Here is a 19866-nt window from a genome sequence, read left to right on the forward strand (position 1 = left end):
CCTGGGCGAACGCTGGGTGTGTTTGAGACGTCAAACCAGGAACGAAACTGACTGAACTGATCGCAGTGGCAGAGTAAGTGTCGAGCTACTCAGAAACTGCTAAGAAATTTCTATTCGCAATTTTGTGAATCTTTCGTTCGCAATTATGCTAAGCTAAGATACACTCCCAGAGGGCGGTGGCTTAGCGTGTGCAATGCTGCTAAAAGCAGCTAGCGAGCGAACAACTCGGAATGAGGGCCTATATACGGTCCCACACTTGACAGTGCATGTCCGAGCACAAACCAAGCATGAAGTAAAAGGATTTGTCTGTAGACCTCCGAGACAGGATTGTCTCGAGGCACAAATCTGGGGAAGGGTACAGAAAAATATCTGCTGCTTTGAAGGTCCCAATGAGCACAGTGGCCTCCATCATCCGTAAATGTAGGAAGTTCGGAACCATCAGGACTCTTCCTAGAGCTGGCCGACCGTCTAAACTGAGTGATCGGGGGAGAAGGGCTCTAGTCAGGGAGGTGACCAAAAACTAGTGATGTGCACCGGACATTTTTCGGGTTTTGTGTTTTGGTTTTGGATTCGGTTCCGCGGCCGTGTTTTGGATTCGGACGCGTTTTGGCAAAACCTCCCTGAAAGTTTTTTGTCGGATTCGGGTGTGTTTTGGATTCGGGTGTTTTTTTACAAAAACCCCTCAAAAACTGCTTAAATCATAGAATTTGGGGGTCATTTTGATCCCATAGTATTATTAACCTCAATAACCATAATTTCCACTCATTTTCAGTCTATTCTGAACACCTCCCAATATTATTTTTAGTCCTAAAATTTGCACCGAGGACGCTGGATGACTAAGCTAAGCGACCCAAGTGGCCGACACAAACACCTGGCCCATCTAGGAGTGGCACTGCAGTGTCAGACAGGATGGCACTTCAAAAAAATAGTCCCCAAACAGCACATGATGCAAAGAAAAAAGAGGTGCAAGATGGAATTGTCCTTGGGCCCTCCCACCCACCCTTATTTTGTATAAACAGGACATGCACACTTTAACAAACCCATAATTTCAGCGACAGGGTCTGCCACACATCTGTGACTGAAATGACTGGTTGGTTTGGGCCCCCACCAAAAAAGAAGCAATCTCTCCTTGCACAAACTGGCTCTACAGAGGCAAGATGTCCACCTCCTCCTCATCGTCCGATTCCTCACCCCTTTCACTGTGTACATCCCCCTCCTCACAGATTATTAATTCGTCCCCACTGGAATCCACCATCTCAGGTCCCTGTGTACTTTCTGGAGGCAATTACTGGTGAATGTCTCCACGGAGGAATTGATTATAATTCATTTTGATGAACATCATCTTCTCCACATTTTCTGGAAGTAACCTCGTACACCGATTGCTGACAAGGTGAACACTCTTTCGGAGTACACACTGGAAGGTGGGCAACTTAGGTAAAATAAAGCCAGTTTCTGCAAGGGCCTCCAAATTGCCTCTTTTTCCTGCCAGTATACGTACGGACTGTCTGACGTGCCTACTTGTATGCGGTCACTCATATAATCCTCCACCATTCTTTCAATGGTGAGAGAATCATATGCAGTGACAGTAGACGACATGTCAGTAATCGTTGGCAGGTCCTTCAGTCCGGACCAGATGTCAGCACTCGCTCCAGACTGCCCTGCATCACCGCCAGCGGGTGGGCTCGGAATTCTTAGCCTTTTCCTTGCTCCCCCAGTTGCGGGAGAATGTGAAGGAGGAGCTGTTGACGGGTCACGTTCCGCTTGACTTGACAATTTTCTCACCAGCAGGTCTTTGAACCTCTGCAGACTTGTGTCTGCCGGAAAGAGAGATCCAACGTAGGTTTTAAATCTAGGATCGAGCACGGTGGCCAAAATGTAGTGCTCTGATTTCAACAGATTGACCACCATTGAATCCTGGTTAAGCGAATTAAGGGCTCCATCCACAAGTCCCACATGCCTAGCGGAATCGCTCTGTTTTAGCTCCTCCTTCAATGTCTCCAGCTTCTTCTGCAGATCTGACTCAGGCTGGTAGTGTCTGAACTGACTTCACGTGTGGCAAGTTCAAAGGGTTGCAGAACCTTGCACAACGTTGAAATCATTCTCCACTGCGCTTGAGTACGGTGCATTCCCCCTCCTTTGCCTATATCGTAGGCAGATCTATAGGCTTGAATGGCCTTTTGCTGCTCCTCCATCCTCTGAAGCATATAGAGGGTTGAATTCCACCTCGTTACCACCTCTTGCTTCAGATGATGGCAGGGCAGGTTCAGGACTGTTTGCTGGTGCTCCAGTCTTCGGCACGCGGTGGCTGAATGCCGAAAGTGGCCCGCAACTCTTCGGGCCACCGACAGCATCTCTTGCACGCCCCTGTCGTTTTTTAAATAATTCTGCACCACCAAATTCAATGTATGTGCAAAACACGGGACGTGCTGGAATTTGCCCAGATGTAATGCACGCACAATATTGCTGGCGTTGTCAGATGTCACAAATCCCCAGGAGAGTCCATTTGGGGTAAGCCATTCTGCGATGATGTTCCTCAGTTTCCGTAAGAGGTTGTCAGCTGTGTGCCTCTTCTGGAAAGCGGTTATACAAAGCGTAGCCTGCCTAGGAACGAGTTGGCGTTTGCGAGATGCTGCTACTGGTGCCGCCGCTGCTGTTCTTGCTGCGGGAGGCAATACATCTACCCAGTGGGCTGTCACAGTCATATAGTCCTGAGTCTGCCCTGCTCCACTTGTCCACATGTCCGTGGTTAAGTGGACATTGGGTAGAACTGCATTTTTTAGGACACTGGTGACTCTTTTTCTGACGTCTGTGTACATTTTCGGTATCGCCTGCCTAGAGAAATGGAACCTAGATGGTATTTGGTACCGGGGACACAGTACCTCAATCAAGTCTGTAGTTGCCTGTGAATTAACGGTGGATAACGGAAACACGTTTCTCACCGCCCAGGCTGCCATGGCCTGAGTTATCCGCTTTGCAGCAGGATGACTGCTGTGATATTTCATCTTCCTCGCAAAGGACTGTTGGACAGTCAATTGCTTACTGGAAGTAGTACAAGTGGTCTTCCGACTTCCCCTCTGGGATGACGATCGACTCCCAGCAGCAACAACAGCAGCGCCAGCAGCAGGAGGCGTTACACTCAAGGATGCATCGGAGGAATCCCAGGCAGGAGAGGACTATCAGACTTGCCAGTGACATGGCCTGCAGGACTATTGGCTTTCCTGTGTAAGGAGGAAATTGACACTGAGGGAGTTGATGGTGTGGTTTGCAGGAGCTTGGTTACAAGAGGAAGGGATTTAGTGGTCAGTGGACTGCTTCCGCTGTCATCCAAAGTTTTTGAATTTGTCACTGACTTATGATGAATGCGCTGCAGGTGACGTATAAGGGAGAATGTTCCGAGGTGGTTAACGTCCTTACCCCTACTTATTACAGCTTGACAAAGGCAACACACGGCTTGACACCTGTTGTCCGCATTTGTGTTCAAATAATTCCACACCGAAAATAAGAATTTACTTACCGATAATTCTATTTCTCATAGTCCGTAGTGGATGCTGGGGACTCCGTAAGGACCATGGGGAATAGCGGCTCCGCAGGAGACTGGGCACATCTAAAGAAAGCTTTAGGACTATCTGGTGTGCACTGGCTCCTCCCCCTATGACCCTCCTCCAAGCCTCAGTTAGGATACTGTGCCCGGACGAGCGTACACAATAAGGAAGGATTTTGAATCCCGGGTAAGACTCATACCAGCCACACCAATCACACCGTATAACCTGTGATCTGAACCCAGTTTACAGCATGATAACAGAGGAGCCTCTGAAAGATGGCTCACAACAATAATAACCCGATTTTTGTAACAATAACTATGTACAAGTATTGCAGACAATCCGCACTTGGGATGGGCGCCCAGCATCCACTACGGACTATGAGAAATAGAATTATCGGTAAGTAAATTCTTATTTTCTCTAACGTCCTAAGTGGATGCTGGGGACTCCGTAAGGACCATGGGGATTATACCAAAGCTCCCAAACGGGCGGGAGAGTGCGGATGACTCTGCAGCCCCAAATGAGAGAACTCCAGGTCCTCCTCAGCCAGGATATCAATTTTGTAGAATTTTACAAACGTATTTGCTCCTGACCAAGTAGCTGCTCGGCAAAGTTGTAAAGCCGAGACCCCTCGGGCAGCCGCCCAAGATGAGCCCACCTTCCTTGTGGAGTGGGCATTTACAGATTTTTGGCTGTGGCAGGCCTGCCACAGAATGTGCAAGCTGAATTGTACTACAAATCCAACGAGCAATAGTCTGCTTAGAAGCAGGAGCACCCAGCTTGTTGGGTGCATACAGGATAAACAGCGAGTCAGATTTCCTGACTCCAGCCCTCCTGGAAACATATATTTTCAGGGCCCTGACAACGTCTAGCAACTTGGAGTCCTCCAAGTCCCTAGTAGCCGCAGGCACCACAAATAGGTTGGTTCAGGTGAAACGCTGAAACCACCTTAGAAAGAAACTGAGGACGAGTCCTCAATTCCGCCCTGTCCGAATGGAACATCAGATAAGGGCTATTTCAGGATAAAGCCGCCAATTCTGACACGCGCCTGGCCCAGGCCAGGGCCAACAGCATGACCACTTTCCATGTGAGATATTTTAACTCCACAGATTTAAGTGGTTCAAACCAATGTGACTTTTGGAACCCAAAACAACATTGAGATCCCAAAGTGCCACTGGAGGCACAAAAAGGAGGCTGTATATGCAGTACCCCTTTTACAAACGTCTGAACTTCAGGGACTGAAGCTAGTTCTTTGACAGGGCCGAAATTTGAACCTTAATGGACCCCAATTTCAGGCCCATAGACACTCCTGTTTGCAGGAAATGTAGGAATCGACCCAGTTGAATTTCCACCGTCGGGCCTTACTGGCCTCGCACCACGCAACATATTTTCGCCAATTGCGGTGATAATGTTTTTGCGGTTACATCCTTCCTGGCTTTGATCAGGATAGGGATGACTTCATCCGGAATGCCTTTTTTCCTTCAGGATCCGGCGTTCAACCGCCATGCCGTCAAACGCAGCCGCGGTAAGTCTTGGAACAGACAGGGTCCTTGCTGGAGCAGGTCCCTTCTTAGAGGTAGAGGCCACGGATCCTCCGTGAGCATCTCTTGAAGTTCCGGTTACCAAGTCCTTCTTGGCCAATCCGGAGCCACGAATATAGTGCTTACTCCTCTCCATCTTATCAATCTCAGTACCTTGGGTATGAGAGGCAGAGGAGGGAACACATACACTGACTGGTACACCCACTGTTACCAGAGCGTCTACAGCTATTGCCTGAGGGTCCCTTGACCTGGCGCAATACTTGTCGAGTTTTATAAACATGTGGAAGACTTCTGGGTGAAGTCCCCACTCTCCCGGGTGGAGGTCGTGTCTGCTGAGGAAATCTGCTTCCCAGTTGTCCACTCCCGGAATGAATACTGCTGACAGTGCTATCACATGATTTTCCGCCCAGCGAAGAATCCTTGCAGCTTCTGCCATTGCCCTCCTGCTTCTTGTGTCACCCTGTCTGTTTACGTGGGTGACTGCCGTGATGTTGTCCCAATGGATCAACTCCGGGTGACCTTGAAGCAGAGGTCTTGCTGAGCTTAGAGCATTGTAAATGGCCCTTAGCTTCAGGATATTTATGTCCGTGGTCACCAGGACCCAGTCCTGAATGTGCGGCACTCTGCAACCACCACAGGAGAGACACCCTTGTGCTTGGTGACAGGGTTATCCGCTGATGCATCTGAAGATGCGACCCGGACCATTTGTCCAGCAGGTCCCACTGGAAAGTTCTTGCGTGGAATCTGCCGAATGAGATTGCTTCGTAGGAAGCCACCATTTTTCCCAGAACCATTTCATTGATGTACTGAGACTTGGCTCGGTTATAGAAGGTTCCCGACTAGCTCGGATAACTCCCTGACTTTCTCCTCCGGGAGAAACACCTTTTTCTGGACTGTGTCCAGGATCATCCCTAGGAACAGAAGACGAGTCGTCGGAATCAGCTGCGATTTTGGAATATTGAGAATCCCATCGCGCTGCCGCAACACTACCTGAGATAGTGCTACACCGACCTCCAACTGTTCCCTGGATCTTACCCTTATCAGGGAATCGTCCAAGTAAGGGATAACTAAAATTCCCTTCCTTCGAAGGAGTATCATCATTTCGGCCATTACCTTGGTAAAGACCCGGGGTGCCGTGGACCATCCATACGGCAGCGTCTGAAACGGATAGTGACAGTTCTGTACCATAAACCTGAGGTACCCTTGGTGAGAAGGGTAAATTGGGACATGAAGGTAAGCATCCTTGATGTCCCGAGACATTATGTAGTCCCCTTCTTCCAGGTTCGCGATCACTGCTCTGAGTGACTCAATCTTGAATTTGAACCTCCGTATGTAAGTGTTCAAGATTTTAGATTTAGAATCGGTCTCACCGAGCCGTCCGGCTTCGGTACCACAACAGTGTGGAATAATACCCCGTTCCCTGTTGCAGGAGGGGTACCTTGATTATCACCTGCTGGGAATACAGCTTGTGAATGGCTTCCAAAACTGCCTCCCTGTCAGAAGGAGACATCGGTAAAGCCGACTTTAGGAAACGGCGAGGGGGAGACGTCTCGAATTCCAATTTGTACCCGTGAGATATCACCTGAAGTATTCAGGGGTCTACTTGCGAGTGAGCCCACTGCGCGCTGAAATTCATTGAGACGGGCCCCCACCGTGCCTGATTCTGCTTGTAAAGCCCCAGCGTCATACTGAGGGCTTGGCAGCGGCGGGAGAGGGCTTCTGTTCCTGGGAACTGGCTGATTTCTGCAGCCTTTTTCCTCTCCCTCTGTCACGGGGCAGAAATGAGGAACCTTTTGCCCGCTTGCCCACGAAAAGACTGCGCCTGATAATACGGCGTCTTCTTATGTTGAGAGGCGACCTGGGGTACAAACGTGGATTTCCCAGCTGTTGCCGTGGCCACCAGGTCTGAAAGACCGACCCCAAATAACTCCCTTAATAAGGCAATACTTCCAAATGCCGCTTGGAATCCGCATCACCTGACCACTGTCGTGTCCATAACCCTCTACTGGCAGAAATGGACAACGCACTTAGACTTGATGCCAGTCGGCAAATATTCCGCTGTGCATCACGCATATATAGCAATGCATCTTTTAAATGCTCTATAGGCAATAATATACTGTCCCTATCTAGGGTATCAATATTTTCAGTCAGGGAATCCGACCACGCCAACCCAGCACTGCACATCCAGGCTGAGGCGATTGCTGGTCGCAGTATAACACCAGTATGTGTGTAAATACATTTTAGGATACCCTCCTGCTTTCTATCAGCAGGATCCTTAAGGGCGGCCATCTCAGGAGAGGGTAGAGCCCTTGTTCTTACAAGCGTGTGAGCGCTTTATCCACCCTAGGGGGTGTTTCCCAACGCACCCTAACCTCTGGCGGGAAAGGATATAATGCCAATAACATTTTAGCAATTATCAGTTGTTATCGGGGGAAACCCACGCATCATCACACACCTCATTTAATTTCTCAGATTCAGGAAAACTACAGGTAGTTTTTCCTCACCGAACATAATACCCCTTTTTGGTGGTACTCGTATTATCAGAAATGTGTAAATAAGATTTTACTTACCGATAAATCTATTTCTCATAGTCCGTAGTGGATGCTGGGGACTCCGTCAGGACCATGGGGAATAGCGGCTCCGCAGGAGACAGGGCACAAAAAGTAAGCTTTTAGGATCACATGGTGTGTACTGGATCCTCCCCCTATGACCCTCCTCCAAGCCTCAGTTAGGTACTGTGCCCGGACGAGCGTACACAATAAGGAAGGATCTTGAATCCCGGGTAAGACTCATACCAGCCACACCAATCACACCGTACAACCTGTGATTTGAACCCAGTTAACAGTATGATAACAACGATGGAGCCTCTGAAAAGATGGCCCACAACAATAATAACCCGATTTTTGTAACAATAATTATGTACAAGTAATGCAGACAATCCGCACTTGGGATGGGCGCCCAGCATCCACTACGGACTATGAGAAATAGATTTATCGGTAAGTAAAATCTTATTTTCTCTAACGTCCTAGTGGATGCTGGGGACTCCGTCAGGACCATGGGGATTATACCAAAGCTCCCAAACGGGCGGGAGAGTGCGGATGACTCTGCAGCACCGAATGAGAGAACTCCAGGTCCTCCTCAGCCAGGGTATCAAATTTGTAGAATTTTACAAACGTGTTCCCGCCTGACCACGTAGCTGCTCGGCAAAGTTGTAAAGCCGAGACCCCTCGGGCAGCCGCCCAAGATGAGCCCACCTTCCTTGTGGAATGGGCATTTACAGATTTTGGCTGTGGCAGGCCTGCCACAGAATGTGCAAGTTGAATTGTACTACAAATCCAACGAGCAAGTCTGCTTAGAAGCAGGAGCACCCAGCTTTTTGGGTGCATACAATATAAACAGCAAGTCAGACTTTCTGACTCCAGCCGTCCTGGAAACATATATTTTCAGGGCCCTGACAAAGTCTAGCAACTTGGAGTCCTCCAAGTCCCTAGTAGCCGCAGGCACCACAATAGGTTGTTTTAGGTGAAACGCTGACACCACCTTAGGAAGAAACTGGGGACGAGTCCCAGTTCTGCCCCGTCCGAATGGAAAATCAAATATGGGCTTTTGTAAGACAAAGCCGCCAATTCTGACAATCGCCTGGCCGAGGCCAGGGCCAACAGCATGGTCACTTTCCATGTGAGATATTTCAAATCCACAGATTTGAGCGATTCAAACCAATATGATTTGAGGAATCCCAACACTACTTTGAGATCCCACGGTGCCACTGGAGGCACAAAAGGGGCTGTATATGCAATACTCCCTTGACAAATGTCTGGACTTCAGGAACTGAAGCCAATTCTTTCTGGAAGAAAATCTACAGGGCCGAAACTTGAACCTTAATGGACCCCAATTTGAGGCTCATAGACACTCCTGTTTTCAGGAAGTGCAGAAATCGACCTAGTTGAAATTTCTTCGTGGGGCCTTCCTGGCCTCACCCACGCAACATATTTTCACCACATGTGGTGATAACGTTGTGCGGTCACCTCCTTCCTGGCTTTGACCAGGGTAGGTATGACCTCTTCCGGAATGCCTTTTCCCTTAGAATCCGGCGTTCAACCGCCATGCCGTCAAACGCAGCCGCGGTAAGTCTTGGAACAGACATGGTACTTGCTGAAGCAAGTCCCTTCTTAGCTCCTGAGGCCATTAGTCCTCTATGAGCATCTCTTGAAGTTCCGGGTACCAAGTCTCTCTTGGCCAATCCGGAGCCACGAGTATAGTTCTTACTCCTCTATGTCTTATAATTCTCAATACCTTGGTTATGAGAAGCAGAGGAGGGAACACATACACCGACTGTTACACCCACGGTGTTACCAGGACATCCACAGCTATCGCCTGAAGGTCTCGTGACCTGGCGCAATACCTGTCCCGTTTTTTGTTCGGGCGGGACGCCATCATGTCCACCTTTGGTCTTTCCCAACGGTTCACAATCATGCGGAAAACTTCCCTATGAAGTTCCCACTCTCCCGGGTGGAGGTCGTGCCTGCTGAGGAAGTCTGCTTCCCAGTCGTCCACTCCCGGAATGAACACTGCTGACAGTGCTATCACATGATTTTCCGCCTAGCGAAAAATCCTTGCAGTTTTTCCACTGCCCTCCTGCTTCTTGTGCCGCCCTTTCTGTTTACGTGGGCGACTGCCGTGATGTTATCCCACTGGATCAATACCGGCTGACCTTGAAGCAGAGGTCTTGCTAAGTTTAGAGCATTATAAATTTGCTCTTAGCTCCAGTATATTTATGTGGAGAGAATTCTCCAGACTTGATCACACTCCCTGGAAATTTTTTCCCTGTGTGACTGCTCCCCAGCCTCTCAGGCTGGCCTCCGTGGTCACCAGCATCCAATCCTGAATGCCGAATCTACGGCCCTCTAGAAGATGAGCACTCTGTAATCACCACAGGAGAGACACCCTTGTCCTTGGATATAGGGTTATCCGCTGATGCATCTGAAGATGCGATCCGGACCATTTGTCCAGCAGATCCCACTGAAGAGTTCTTGCGTGAAATCTGCCGAATGGAATCGCTTCGTAATAAGCCACCATTTTTACCAGGACTCTTGTGCAATGATGCACTGACACTTTTCCTGGTTTTAGGAGGATCCCGATTAGCTCGGATAACTCCCTGGCTTTCTCCTCTGGGAGAAACACCTTTTTCTGGACTGTGTCCAGAATCATCCTTAGGACCAGCAGACGTGTCGTCGGAACAACTGCGGTTTTGGAATATTTAGAATCCACCCGTGTTGTCGTAGAACTACTTGAGATAGTGCTACTCCGACCTCCAACTGTTCTCTGGACCTTGTTCTTATCAGGAGGTCGTCCATTTTCTTTGAAGACGAATCCTCATTTCGGTCATTACCTTGGTAAGGACCCGGGGTGCCTTGGACAATCCAACGGCATCGTCTGAAACTGATAGTGACAGTTTTGTACCACGAACCTGAGATACCCCTGGTGAGAAAGGCAAATTTTGGGACATGGAGGTAAGCATCCCTGATGTCCCGGGACACCATATAGTCCCCTTCTTCCCGGTTCGCTATCACTGCTCTGAGTGACTCCATCTGGATTTGAACCTTTGTAAGTGTTCAAATATTTCAGATTTAGAATAGGTCTCACCTAGCCTTCTGGCTTCAGTACCACAATATAGTGTGGAATAATACCCCTTTCCCTGTTGTAGGAGGGGTAATTTTATTATCACCTGCTGGGAATACAGCTTGTGAATTGTTTTCAATACTGCCTCCCTGTCGGAGGGAGACATTGGTACAGCAGACTACAGGAACCTGCGAGGGGGAAACGTCTCGACATTCCAATCTGTACCCCTTGGATACTACTTGTAGGATCCAGGGGTCCTGTACGGTCCTAGCGTCATGCTGAGAACTTGGTAGAAGCGGTGGAGGGCTTCTGTTCCTGGGAATGGGCTGCCTGCTGCAGTCTTCTTCCCTTTCCTCTATCCCTGGGCAGATATGACTCTTATAGGGACGAAAGGACTGAGGCTGAAAAGACGGTGTCTTTTTCTGCAGAGATGTGACTTAGGGTAAAAAACGGTGGATTTTCCAGCAGTTGCCGTGGCCACCAGGTCCCATGGACCGACCCCAAATAACTCCTCCCCTTTATACGGCAATACATCTTTGTGCCGTTTGGAATCTGCATCACCTGACCACTGTCGTGTCCATAAACATCTTCTTGCAGATATGGACATCGCATTTACTCTTGATGCCAGAGTGCAAATATCCCTCTGCGCATCTCGCATATATAGAAATGCATTCTTTAAATGCTCTATAGTCAATAAAATACTGTCCCTGTCAAGGGTATCAATATTTTTAGTCAGGGAATCCGACCAAGCCACCTCAGCTCTGCACATCCAGGCTGAGGCGATCGCTGGTCGCAGTATAACACCAGCATGTGTGTGTATACTTTTTAGGATATTTTCCAGCCTCCTATCAGCTGGCTCCTTAAGTACGGCCCTATCTGTAGATGGTACCGCCACTTGTTCTGATAAGCATGTGAGCGCCTTATCCACCCTAAGGGGTGTTTCCCAACGCGCCCTAACTTCTGGCGGGAAAGGGTATACCGCCAATAATTTTCTATCGGGGGAAACCCACGCATCATCACACACTTCATTTAATTTATCTGATTCAGGAAAAACTACAGGTAGTTTTTTCACATCCCACATAATACCCTTTTTTGTGGTACTTGTAGTATCAGAAATATGTAACACCTCCTTCATTGCCCTTAACGTGTGGCCCTAAAGGAAAATACGTTTGTTTCTTCACCGTCGACACTGAAATCAGTGTCCGTGTCTGGGTCTGTGTCGACCGACTGAGGTAAATGGGCGTTTTACAGCCCCTGACGGTGTTTGAGACGCCTGGACAGGTACTAATTTGATCGCCGGCCGTCTCATGTCGTCAACCGGCTTGCAGCGTGTTGACATTATCACGTAATTCCATAAATAAGCCATCCATTCCGGTGTCGACTCCCTAGAGAGTGACATCACCATTACAGGCAATTTGCTCCGCCTCCTCACCAACATTTTCCTCATACATGTCGACACACACGTACCGACATACAGCACACACATAGGGAATGCTCTGATAGAGGACAGGACCCACTAGCCCTTTGGGGAGACAGAGGGAGAGTTTGCCAGCACACACCAAAACGCTATAATTATACAGGGACAACCTTTATATAAGTGTTCCTCCCTTATAGCATTTAATATATATTCATATCGCCAAATCAGTGCCCCCCCTCTCTGTTTAAACTCTGTTTCTGTAGTGCAGTGCAGGGGAGAGCATGGGAGCCTTCCCACCAGCATTTCTGTGAGGGAAAATGGCGCTGTGTGCTGAGGAGAATAGGCCCCGCCCCCTTTTCGGCGGGCTTCTTCTCCGGAGTTTGTGATATCTGGCAGGGGTTAAATACAACCATATAGCCTCAAGGGCTATATGTGATGTATTTTTCGCCATACAGGTATTATACATTGCTGCCCAGGGCGCCCCCCCCCCCCGCGCCCTGCACCCTCCGTGACCGCTGTGTGAAGTGTGCTGACAACAATGGCGCACAGCTGCAGTGCTGTGCGCTACCTGATGAAGACTGAAAGTCTTCTGCCGCCTGGTTCCGGACCTCTTCAATCTTCAGCATCTGCAAGGGGGGTCGGCGGCGCGGCTCCGGGACGAACCCCAGGGCGAGACCTGTGTTCCGACTCCCTCTGGAGCTAATGGTGTCCAGTAGCCTAAGAAGCCAATCCATCCTGCACGCAGGCGAGTTCACTTCTCTCCCCTAAGTCCCTCGTAGCAGTGAGCCTGTTGCCAGCAGGACTCACTGAAAATAAAGAACCTAAAAACTTTTTCTAAGCAACTCTTTAAGAGAGCCACCTAGATTGCACCCTGCTCGGACGGGCACAAAAACCTAACTGAGGCTTGGAGGAGGGTCATAGGGGGAGGAGCCAGTACACACCATGTGATCCTAAAAGCTTACTTTTTGTGCCCTGTCTCCTGCGGAGCCGCTATTCCTCATGGTCCTGACGGAGTCCCCAGCATCCACTAGGACGTTAGAGAAAAACATTTTTCATTGCCTCAATCATGTAACGTGTGGCCCTACTGGAAGTCACATTTGTCTCTTCACCGTCGACACTGGAGTCAGTATCCGTGTCGGCGTCTATATCTGCCATCTGAGGTAACGGGCGCTTTAGAGCCCCTGACGGCCTATGAGACGTCTGGACAGGCACAAGCTGAGTAGCCGGCTGTCTCATGTCAACCACTGTCTTTTATACAGAGCTGACACTGTCACGTAATTCCTTCCAACAGTTCATCCACTCAGGTGTCGACCCCCTAGGGGGTGACATCACTATTACAGGCAATCTGCTCCGTCTCCACATCATTTTTCTCCTCATACATGTCGACACAAACGTACCGACACACAGCACACACACAGGGAATGCTCTGCTAGAGGACAGGACCCCACTAGCCCTTTGGGGAGACAGAGGGAGAGTTTGCCAGCACACACCAGAGCGCTATATATATATACAGGGATAACCTTATATAAGTGTTTTTCCCCTTATAGCTGCTGTATTTTTAATACTGCGCGTAATTAGTGCCCCCCTCTCTTTTTTAACCCTTTCTGTAGTGTAGTGACTGCAGGGGAGAGCCAGGGAGCTTCCCTCCAACGGAGCTGTGAGGGAAAATGGCGCCAGTGTGCTGAGGAGATAGGCTCCGCCCCCTTCTCTGCGCCTTATCTCCCGTTTTTCTGTGTATTCTGGCAGGGGTTAAATTCATCCATATAGCCCAGGAGCTATATGTGATGCATTTTTTTTGCCATCCAAGGTGTTTTTATTGCTGCTCAGGGCGCCCCCCCCCCAGCGCCCTGCACCCTCAGTGACCGGAGTGTGAAGTGTGCTGAGAGCAATGGCGCACAGCTGCAGTGCTGTGCGCTACCTTGTTGAAGACAGGACGTCTTCTGCCGCCGATTTTCCGGACCTCTTCTGTCTTCTGGCTCTGTAAGGGGGCCGGCGGCGCGGCTCTGGGACCTATCCATGGCTGGGCCTGTGATCGGTCCCTCTGGAGCTAATGTCCAGTAGCCTAAGAAGCCCAATCCACTCTGCACGCAGGTGAGTTCGCTTCTTCTCCCCTTAGTCCCTCGATGCAGTGAGCCTGTTGCCAGCAGGTCTCACTGAACCTAAAAAAACCTAAAACTAAACTTTTCACTAAGCAGCTCAGGAGAGCCACCTAGTGTGCACCCTTCTCGTTCGGGCACAAAAATCTAACGGAGGCTTGGAGGAGGGTCATAGGGGGAGGAGCCAGTGCACACCAGGTAGTTCTAAAGCTTTACTTTTGTGCCCAGTCTCCTGCGGAGCCGCTATTCCCCATGGTCCTTACGGAGTCCCCAGCATCCACTAGGACGTCGGAGAAATTATTGAAAGAAGTGTTCTCTCAAACCTTAATAAAAAGGTCTAACCTTTAGACCAACTGCCAAGTTGGTTCATATATTTGACAACAGCCATAATTGGACAAATCAGGAGCCATAACAATCCCACAAAAGCCACATTTTGGGAAATAATCCCATAACAGCCAGTTGTGGTCACCCATCAAGATTTTCCATTTTCACCAATCAATTCTGTTTGAGTAGACTGTTGGTTGGTCACAACTTTTGCACATAACATTTTCACATCAAAATGGTAAAATAAATTCTACATATATTTAATACAAATCTGACATGAAAATCGATTATCTGCATAATCTTTTCATTTGACACCACAAATTAAGTTTAAGAATCTACTCTTTTCTCAATCTATACTGTGTCACACTACAAAGCAGATGCGGCTGCACATTTCAGACTTATATAGCATCTAACCGCTCTACTCTTACAATTATATTATATGTAGATATTGCGAGAGAGAGATAGAGAAAGACACTTTGCCTACACTTGGCCATCATGTTTCCCTTTTTTACCCTTCTGTCAGGGTTTAATTACCGGCAGAGGGGGTAATTCAGAGTTGATCGCAGCAGCAAATTTGTTAGCAGTTGGGCAAATCCATGTGCACTGCAGGTGTGGCAGATATAACATTTGCAGAAAGAGTTAGATTTGGGTGGGTTATTTTGTTTCTGTGCAGGGTAAATATTGGCTACTGTATTTTTACACTGCAATTTAGATTTCAGTTTGAACGAACCCCACCCAAATTTAACTCTCTCTGCACATGTTACATCTGCCCCCCTCCCCCCTGCAGTGCACATGGTTTTGCCCAACTGCTAACAAATTTGCTGCTGCGATCAACTCTGAATTAGGCCCAGAGTTGCTACACTGAGGTTTTCAATGAGGATAAACAGAGAGGTGTTAGAAAACTACCACCATTTACAAAGCAACTGTTTTGACATTTTACACTCATTCTAAGTAAATCACAAGTAGTATTCTTCTGCTACATAATTTAATAAAAGATCTACATACTTAATAGAATGTGCTTAACATAAATATTGCAAACGTTATTTACTTGTGTTGGGTGTTTTTGAACCACTTATCTCTCGAACAAAGATTGGCTCATCGTCATCATCATCATCGTCAACATCCACTTCTTTAGCTCTTTGCTGCCATGGCTCAAGCTCTTCCTCCTCACATTCCATCAACAGTTCAGCCATGTTATCCTGAAAATAAAAATAAGAACTACATAAAATACTTTGGCAACTTCTAACGAGCTATTTTCTGAGCCGCTTAACGGGGAGTATGGGCAGTTGAATCCTTCCGAGAAGGATGCTTGTGGGTGATACCCCAGCATTTAAGAGTGATTATAAAAAATAATAATAATAATAATAATATTTAGTGATATAATATAAACATAGGAAAAAGCCCTCATGGCTTTGGATGAGGGAGGTGATAGCTTTGGAAAAAATGTTTCATGGCTGGTAAATTATTATTAAATTGTGGCAGCACAGTTATATGGCCAAGTGATAACTTCCCATGGCAACCAATAGTTAGTCAAACAACCATTAGAGTCGCAATGCATTAACTAACAAGAAATATTTAGCATAAAAGATTATTTTGTTAATATTTTATTTTGGACATACCTAGAGAAGGCAAAAGAAGTTTAATTAAAATCATTATGGCTTTTCTGTTGAAACAGATCTTTAAGGAGCAGCAGTGGTAATCCTTGGAGACTTTTTTTTTACCATGGTTTCAATGTATAACTTTTATAAAGCTGCTAAACAAAAGTACTTCTTTCCCAACTAATTACCGTAAAACAAACAAACACATAATTGCTGTTTACTGGTCATGATGCCGGTTAGGTTCTCCCTACCAGAGATGTTTCTTGATAGCTGCATATTAGCAAAAGTTAGTAAAGACCCCTATGTACCGCCCAATGTTAATAAATGTATATAACACATGTAACTTTGACAGGGAAGGTGGGCCCCCACAACCTGGAAGCTGCACTCCCCTACACCTATGGTACTTACCCCCATTCCCCACTGTGTACTTTTTAACTAATCAGAAATTGCCTACTTGTTAAATGTTTACAGCTTCTGGCCCACCATTCAGAACTAAAATTCTGATTACAATTTTTTTAATTATTTTCTGGATTTTTTTATTTGATTCTGGATTTTCTTGACCTAAATGAGGAACTTGTTTAACAGGAGATATAAGTGCAGAGACCGACTCAATTAGGGGTGATTTGCTGACAAACATCTTGCTGTGTTTGGCTGCACACACATTTAGCCATTACGGTGGACTCTCACCTCTCTATAGAGTGCAAGGAAAAAGTTGCAATGTTGGAGGGAATAATGTGCTCTTCTGGAACATCACATCGAGGCTAAACCGCTAACTGAATTGTCCAATTACAGTCTAATAATTGCTACAATCTCAGAGCCTACATTATATGGTCTTATTGTGTTCCCAGAGAAAGAAGCTACATTTGTATTGGATCTGTTGATATTTGTAGAAATTATGTTAAAATATTTGTTTTTGTCATGCCAGTTCTACATTGAATGATTAACAGGAATTGCTTGTTACTGATGCCTAACCGCAGCGGCCATTTATACAATAACTTCTATATTCCTCTAGTTTGAAGATCACAACTCAGCACGTTATCTTTGTTCTATTATAACTAATTAGCTGACAATGTTTCAACAGCTGAGTCTACGCCTTGTCACTTATCTTAATAAAGCAGGAGTTTTTCCTTTTTATCGTTACAAAATGAGGCTTCAATAATGGGCCTGATTCAGATAGACACAATGTTGGTGTTGTACACAGTGGAGCTATTTTTTGCCATAGCGCATGCAGCTAAGGGTGCACTGCGCATGGTCTTAGGGCAGTAGTCATAGTGTGGATCTATTCGCAAAGTGATTGACAGTCATGGAGCATCTGTGGGTGGTAAATTAAATGCACTCGGGTCCCAGCATGCAACAGAGATCCTGTACACAGTAAACATGGCTCCAGTGTCATACTTCTGACGACCATAGGGTTAACCAGAACCTTGATAATTTATCGACATGCGCTCGATGGTTCGATTGTCTTGCACAAGTGGCGGATCTGAAATGCCACCAATGGGTGTCCGAATACAAATCCCGGCAGCTTTAACATTTGCATATTTTTACACAACTGAAGCATTTTAAAATGCCATGTGCCCATCTGCGTTTTCAAGCATGACTAAGACAATGCACAACCTGTAAAATGCTTACAGCATTGCCAATTAAAAACAAAAAGAGGCGTTTATACATATAGCTACAATCTAGCGTTAGTTTTAGTGCAAACAATTCTCAGTAGACAAATAAATGGCAGAATCACTTTGCTAGTTGTGTGGCTTTAAGCAATATAAATGGAAGATGTAAAAAGTGAAAAGGGCAAAGAAAAAAAATGCACATCAGGTTGAGACACGTTCTGTTGGGCAGCTTTCAAATATTTGAGATTACCATAATCACATAGTTACTACTCAGTCACTAGATGAGTGCTGCACAACGCAGAGAGCTCTTTAAACTGAGGGTTTCCACAGCCTCCAAAAAGCTACAAATCCTAATGTACAACTGCATGCAACCAGATCGCAGAAAGACTAAAGTCTCTGGTTGTTCTAGGACTTTATGCTCAGCAATGCCAGCTCTAAGATCTAGGGTGTCACAGATCTCACGTTGCCACTTTTATTGATAATGTGGCATGTTGTTGCCACTCCTCCCTTCCCAAGCCTTTTATGTTCTCACTGCTGCTGCTGCTCCCAGCAACAGGAACCTGATCTACCATCAGCGCCTCCTGCAAGATCAGGGACTGTGGTGGTGGAGGAGGGCTGCTGCTACTCAGGACTGGAGAAGGAGGGACTGTGAATCCTCCATGGCCTCTCCAGCTGAGATTGCAGGTCACACATTACTATCACTGTTGTTATTTACAGCAGATGAGCTGCAAATTATGTGGCAGACAACAAGAGGGAGGCAGGTAGCAGCCACCACACTCACACTCTGCTGCTGCCTGGCTGCTGGGAGGGGTGAAGGTATCACCTTCCGCCCGCAGCCATCCTCCTATTGTATGGCAGAGGCATCAGCGCCACACGGAGCCCTCACAGGGCGAGACCGGTGGCGGCGGCCACACAGCGCACGTCACCTTAATTACAGGAAACTCGTCCGTGTGACGGCCAATCCCTTCTCCCCACACCGCCCGCCCGCCACCGGCACTCCGCCACCGCCTGCCTGGCTGCTCAGGCAGCAGGAGAAAGCAGCAGCGGCGACAACACGCACGGCTCACCAAAGATGGCGTCCGACACAGGCAATGGTCGGCAAACCATCTCTGGTCTGCAGTACTCCCACCTCCCCCCTGCGATGCGCTCCAGCCCGGGCACTCCGGCGGGGACCTAGAGGAATGCCCCGGGAAGGGAAGAGAGCTTACCGTGTGAGCTATGGCGGCGGCTGAGAGTGCGGAGCGGCTCAGGTCGGTTAGCAGATAACGCGCTTGCAGCAGAAGCCGCGCCGGGGCTGCTAACGGGGAGTTCGCGTGAACTCGCTGCGGTGGATGCTGGGTAATGGGGTAGGTCGGACAAGGCTGCCTGTGTGCTGCTGGAGGCGCGCAAGCCGGGGAGCATGTGCTGTCCTGCCCCGGCACCGCAGCGCCATTTCTAACAGGGAGGCACAGTGCGAAGACACACAACGCGCACATTAGCAGCTTGTGTAGACCAATAAACAGCCAGAAAACCGCATATAAACACACAAGGCTTGGTAGAAATGGTAATAAGAAATAATAGGGAAGTTGTACAAACTTTTATGCTAAATAAAATAGATGACAAGTAAAACTTTACAAGAACTGAATTGTATAATAAAAAAACATGGTATAAACAATGTTTTTTTTTTTTATATATATTTTATATACACTAATTATATTAGATTTTGTTTGTATGGTTGTAGACAATAATATTCATGTTCCTATTTATCCAATATTTCGTTCATAAGTCACTAGTCTTTGACTATTTGGCATGTTTTTTTTTACTAGTACTTATTTTAACTAAAATGTTGGCGTTATAAGGTTTTCAAAATAACTTTAAAAACATGCCTCATTTTATTTCACCACCCCTCCCCCATCCCCCATCCATTTATTAGGATGAACAAACTTTAACAATGTTTTGCAGAAGATGGAGATGGAGCAGCCTCAAGTAATAGCAGTTTTTTTTCCCAGTACAAATACTTTTTCCACCTAGAATATTTTGGGTTCTATACGCTAACATAGCTCTGTTTTTTTTTTTTACAAGATTGGCACAATATGTTATCAGGGCCGGTGCTAGGTTGTTCGGCACCCCCCTGCAAAGTAGA

General features: G+C 47.3%; 1 protein-coding gene across 6 annotated transcripts in view; it reads right to left on the bottom strand.

Annotated features, from left to right (window-relative positions):
- Nucleotides 1-19241, bottom strand: part of ZNF280D (zinc finger protein 280D) — a 629515-nt gene extending 610274 nt beyond the window's left edge. For 5 of the 6 annotated variants that reach the window (XR_010179244.1, XR_010179243.1, XM_063926145.1 and 2 more), the window contains exons 1-2: nt 18953-19241; nt 15585-15735 (exon numbers count right to left, since the gene is read on the bottom strand). Coding sequence is in view for 4 of the 6 variants with exons in the window: in XM_063926145.1 (XP_063782215.1) it covers nt 15585-15735; nt 18953-19219 (418 nt within the window). In the remaining 2 variants the exon portion in view is untranslated. Of the gene's footprint in view, nt 1-15584; nt 15736-18670; nt 18882-18952 lie in introns of those variants that run through there. The other variant, XM_063926148.1, reaches the window with a different exon arrangement.
- Nucleotides 19242-19866: the final 625 nt, after the last annotated feature.

The sequence above is a fragment of the Pseudophryne corroboree genome, chromosome 6 (genome assembly GCF_028390025.1).
Source record: "Pseudophryne corroboree isolate aPseCor3 chromosome 6, aPseCor3.hap2, whole genome shotgun sequence".
NCBI lineage: Eukaryota > Metazoa > Chordata > Amphibia > Anura > Myobatrachidae > Pseudophryne > Pseudophryne corroboree.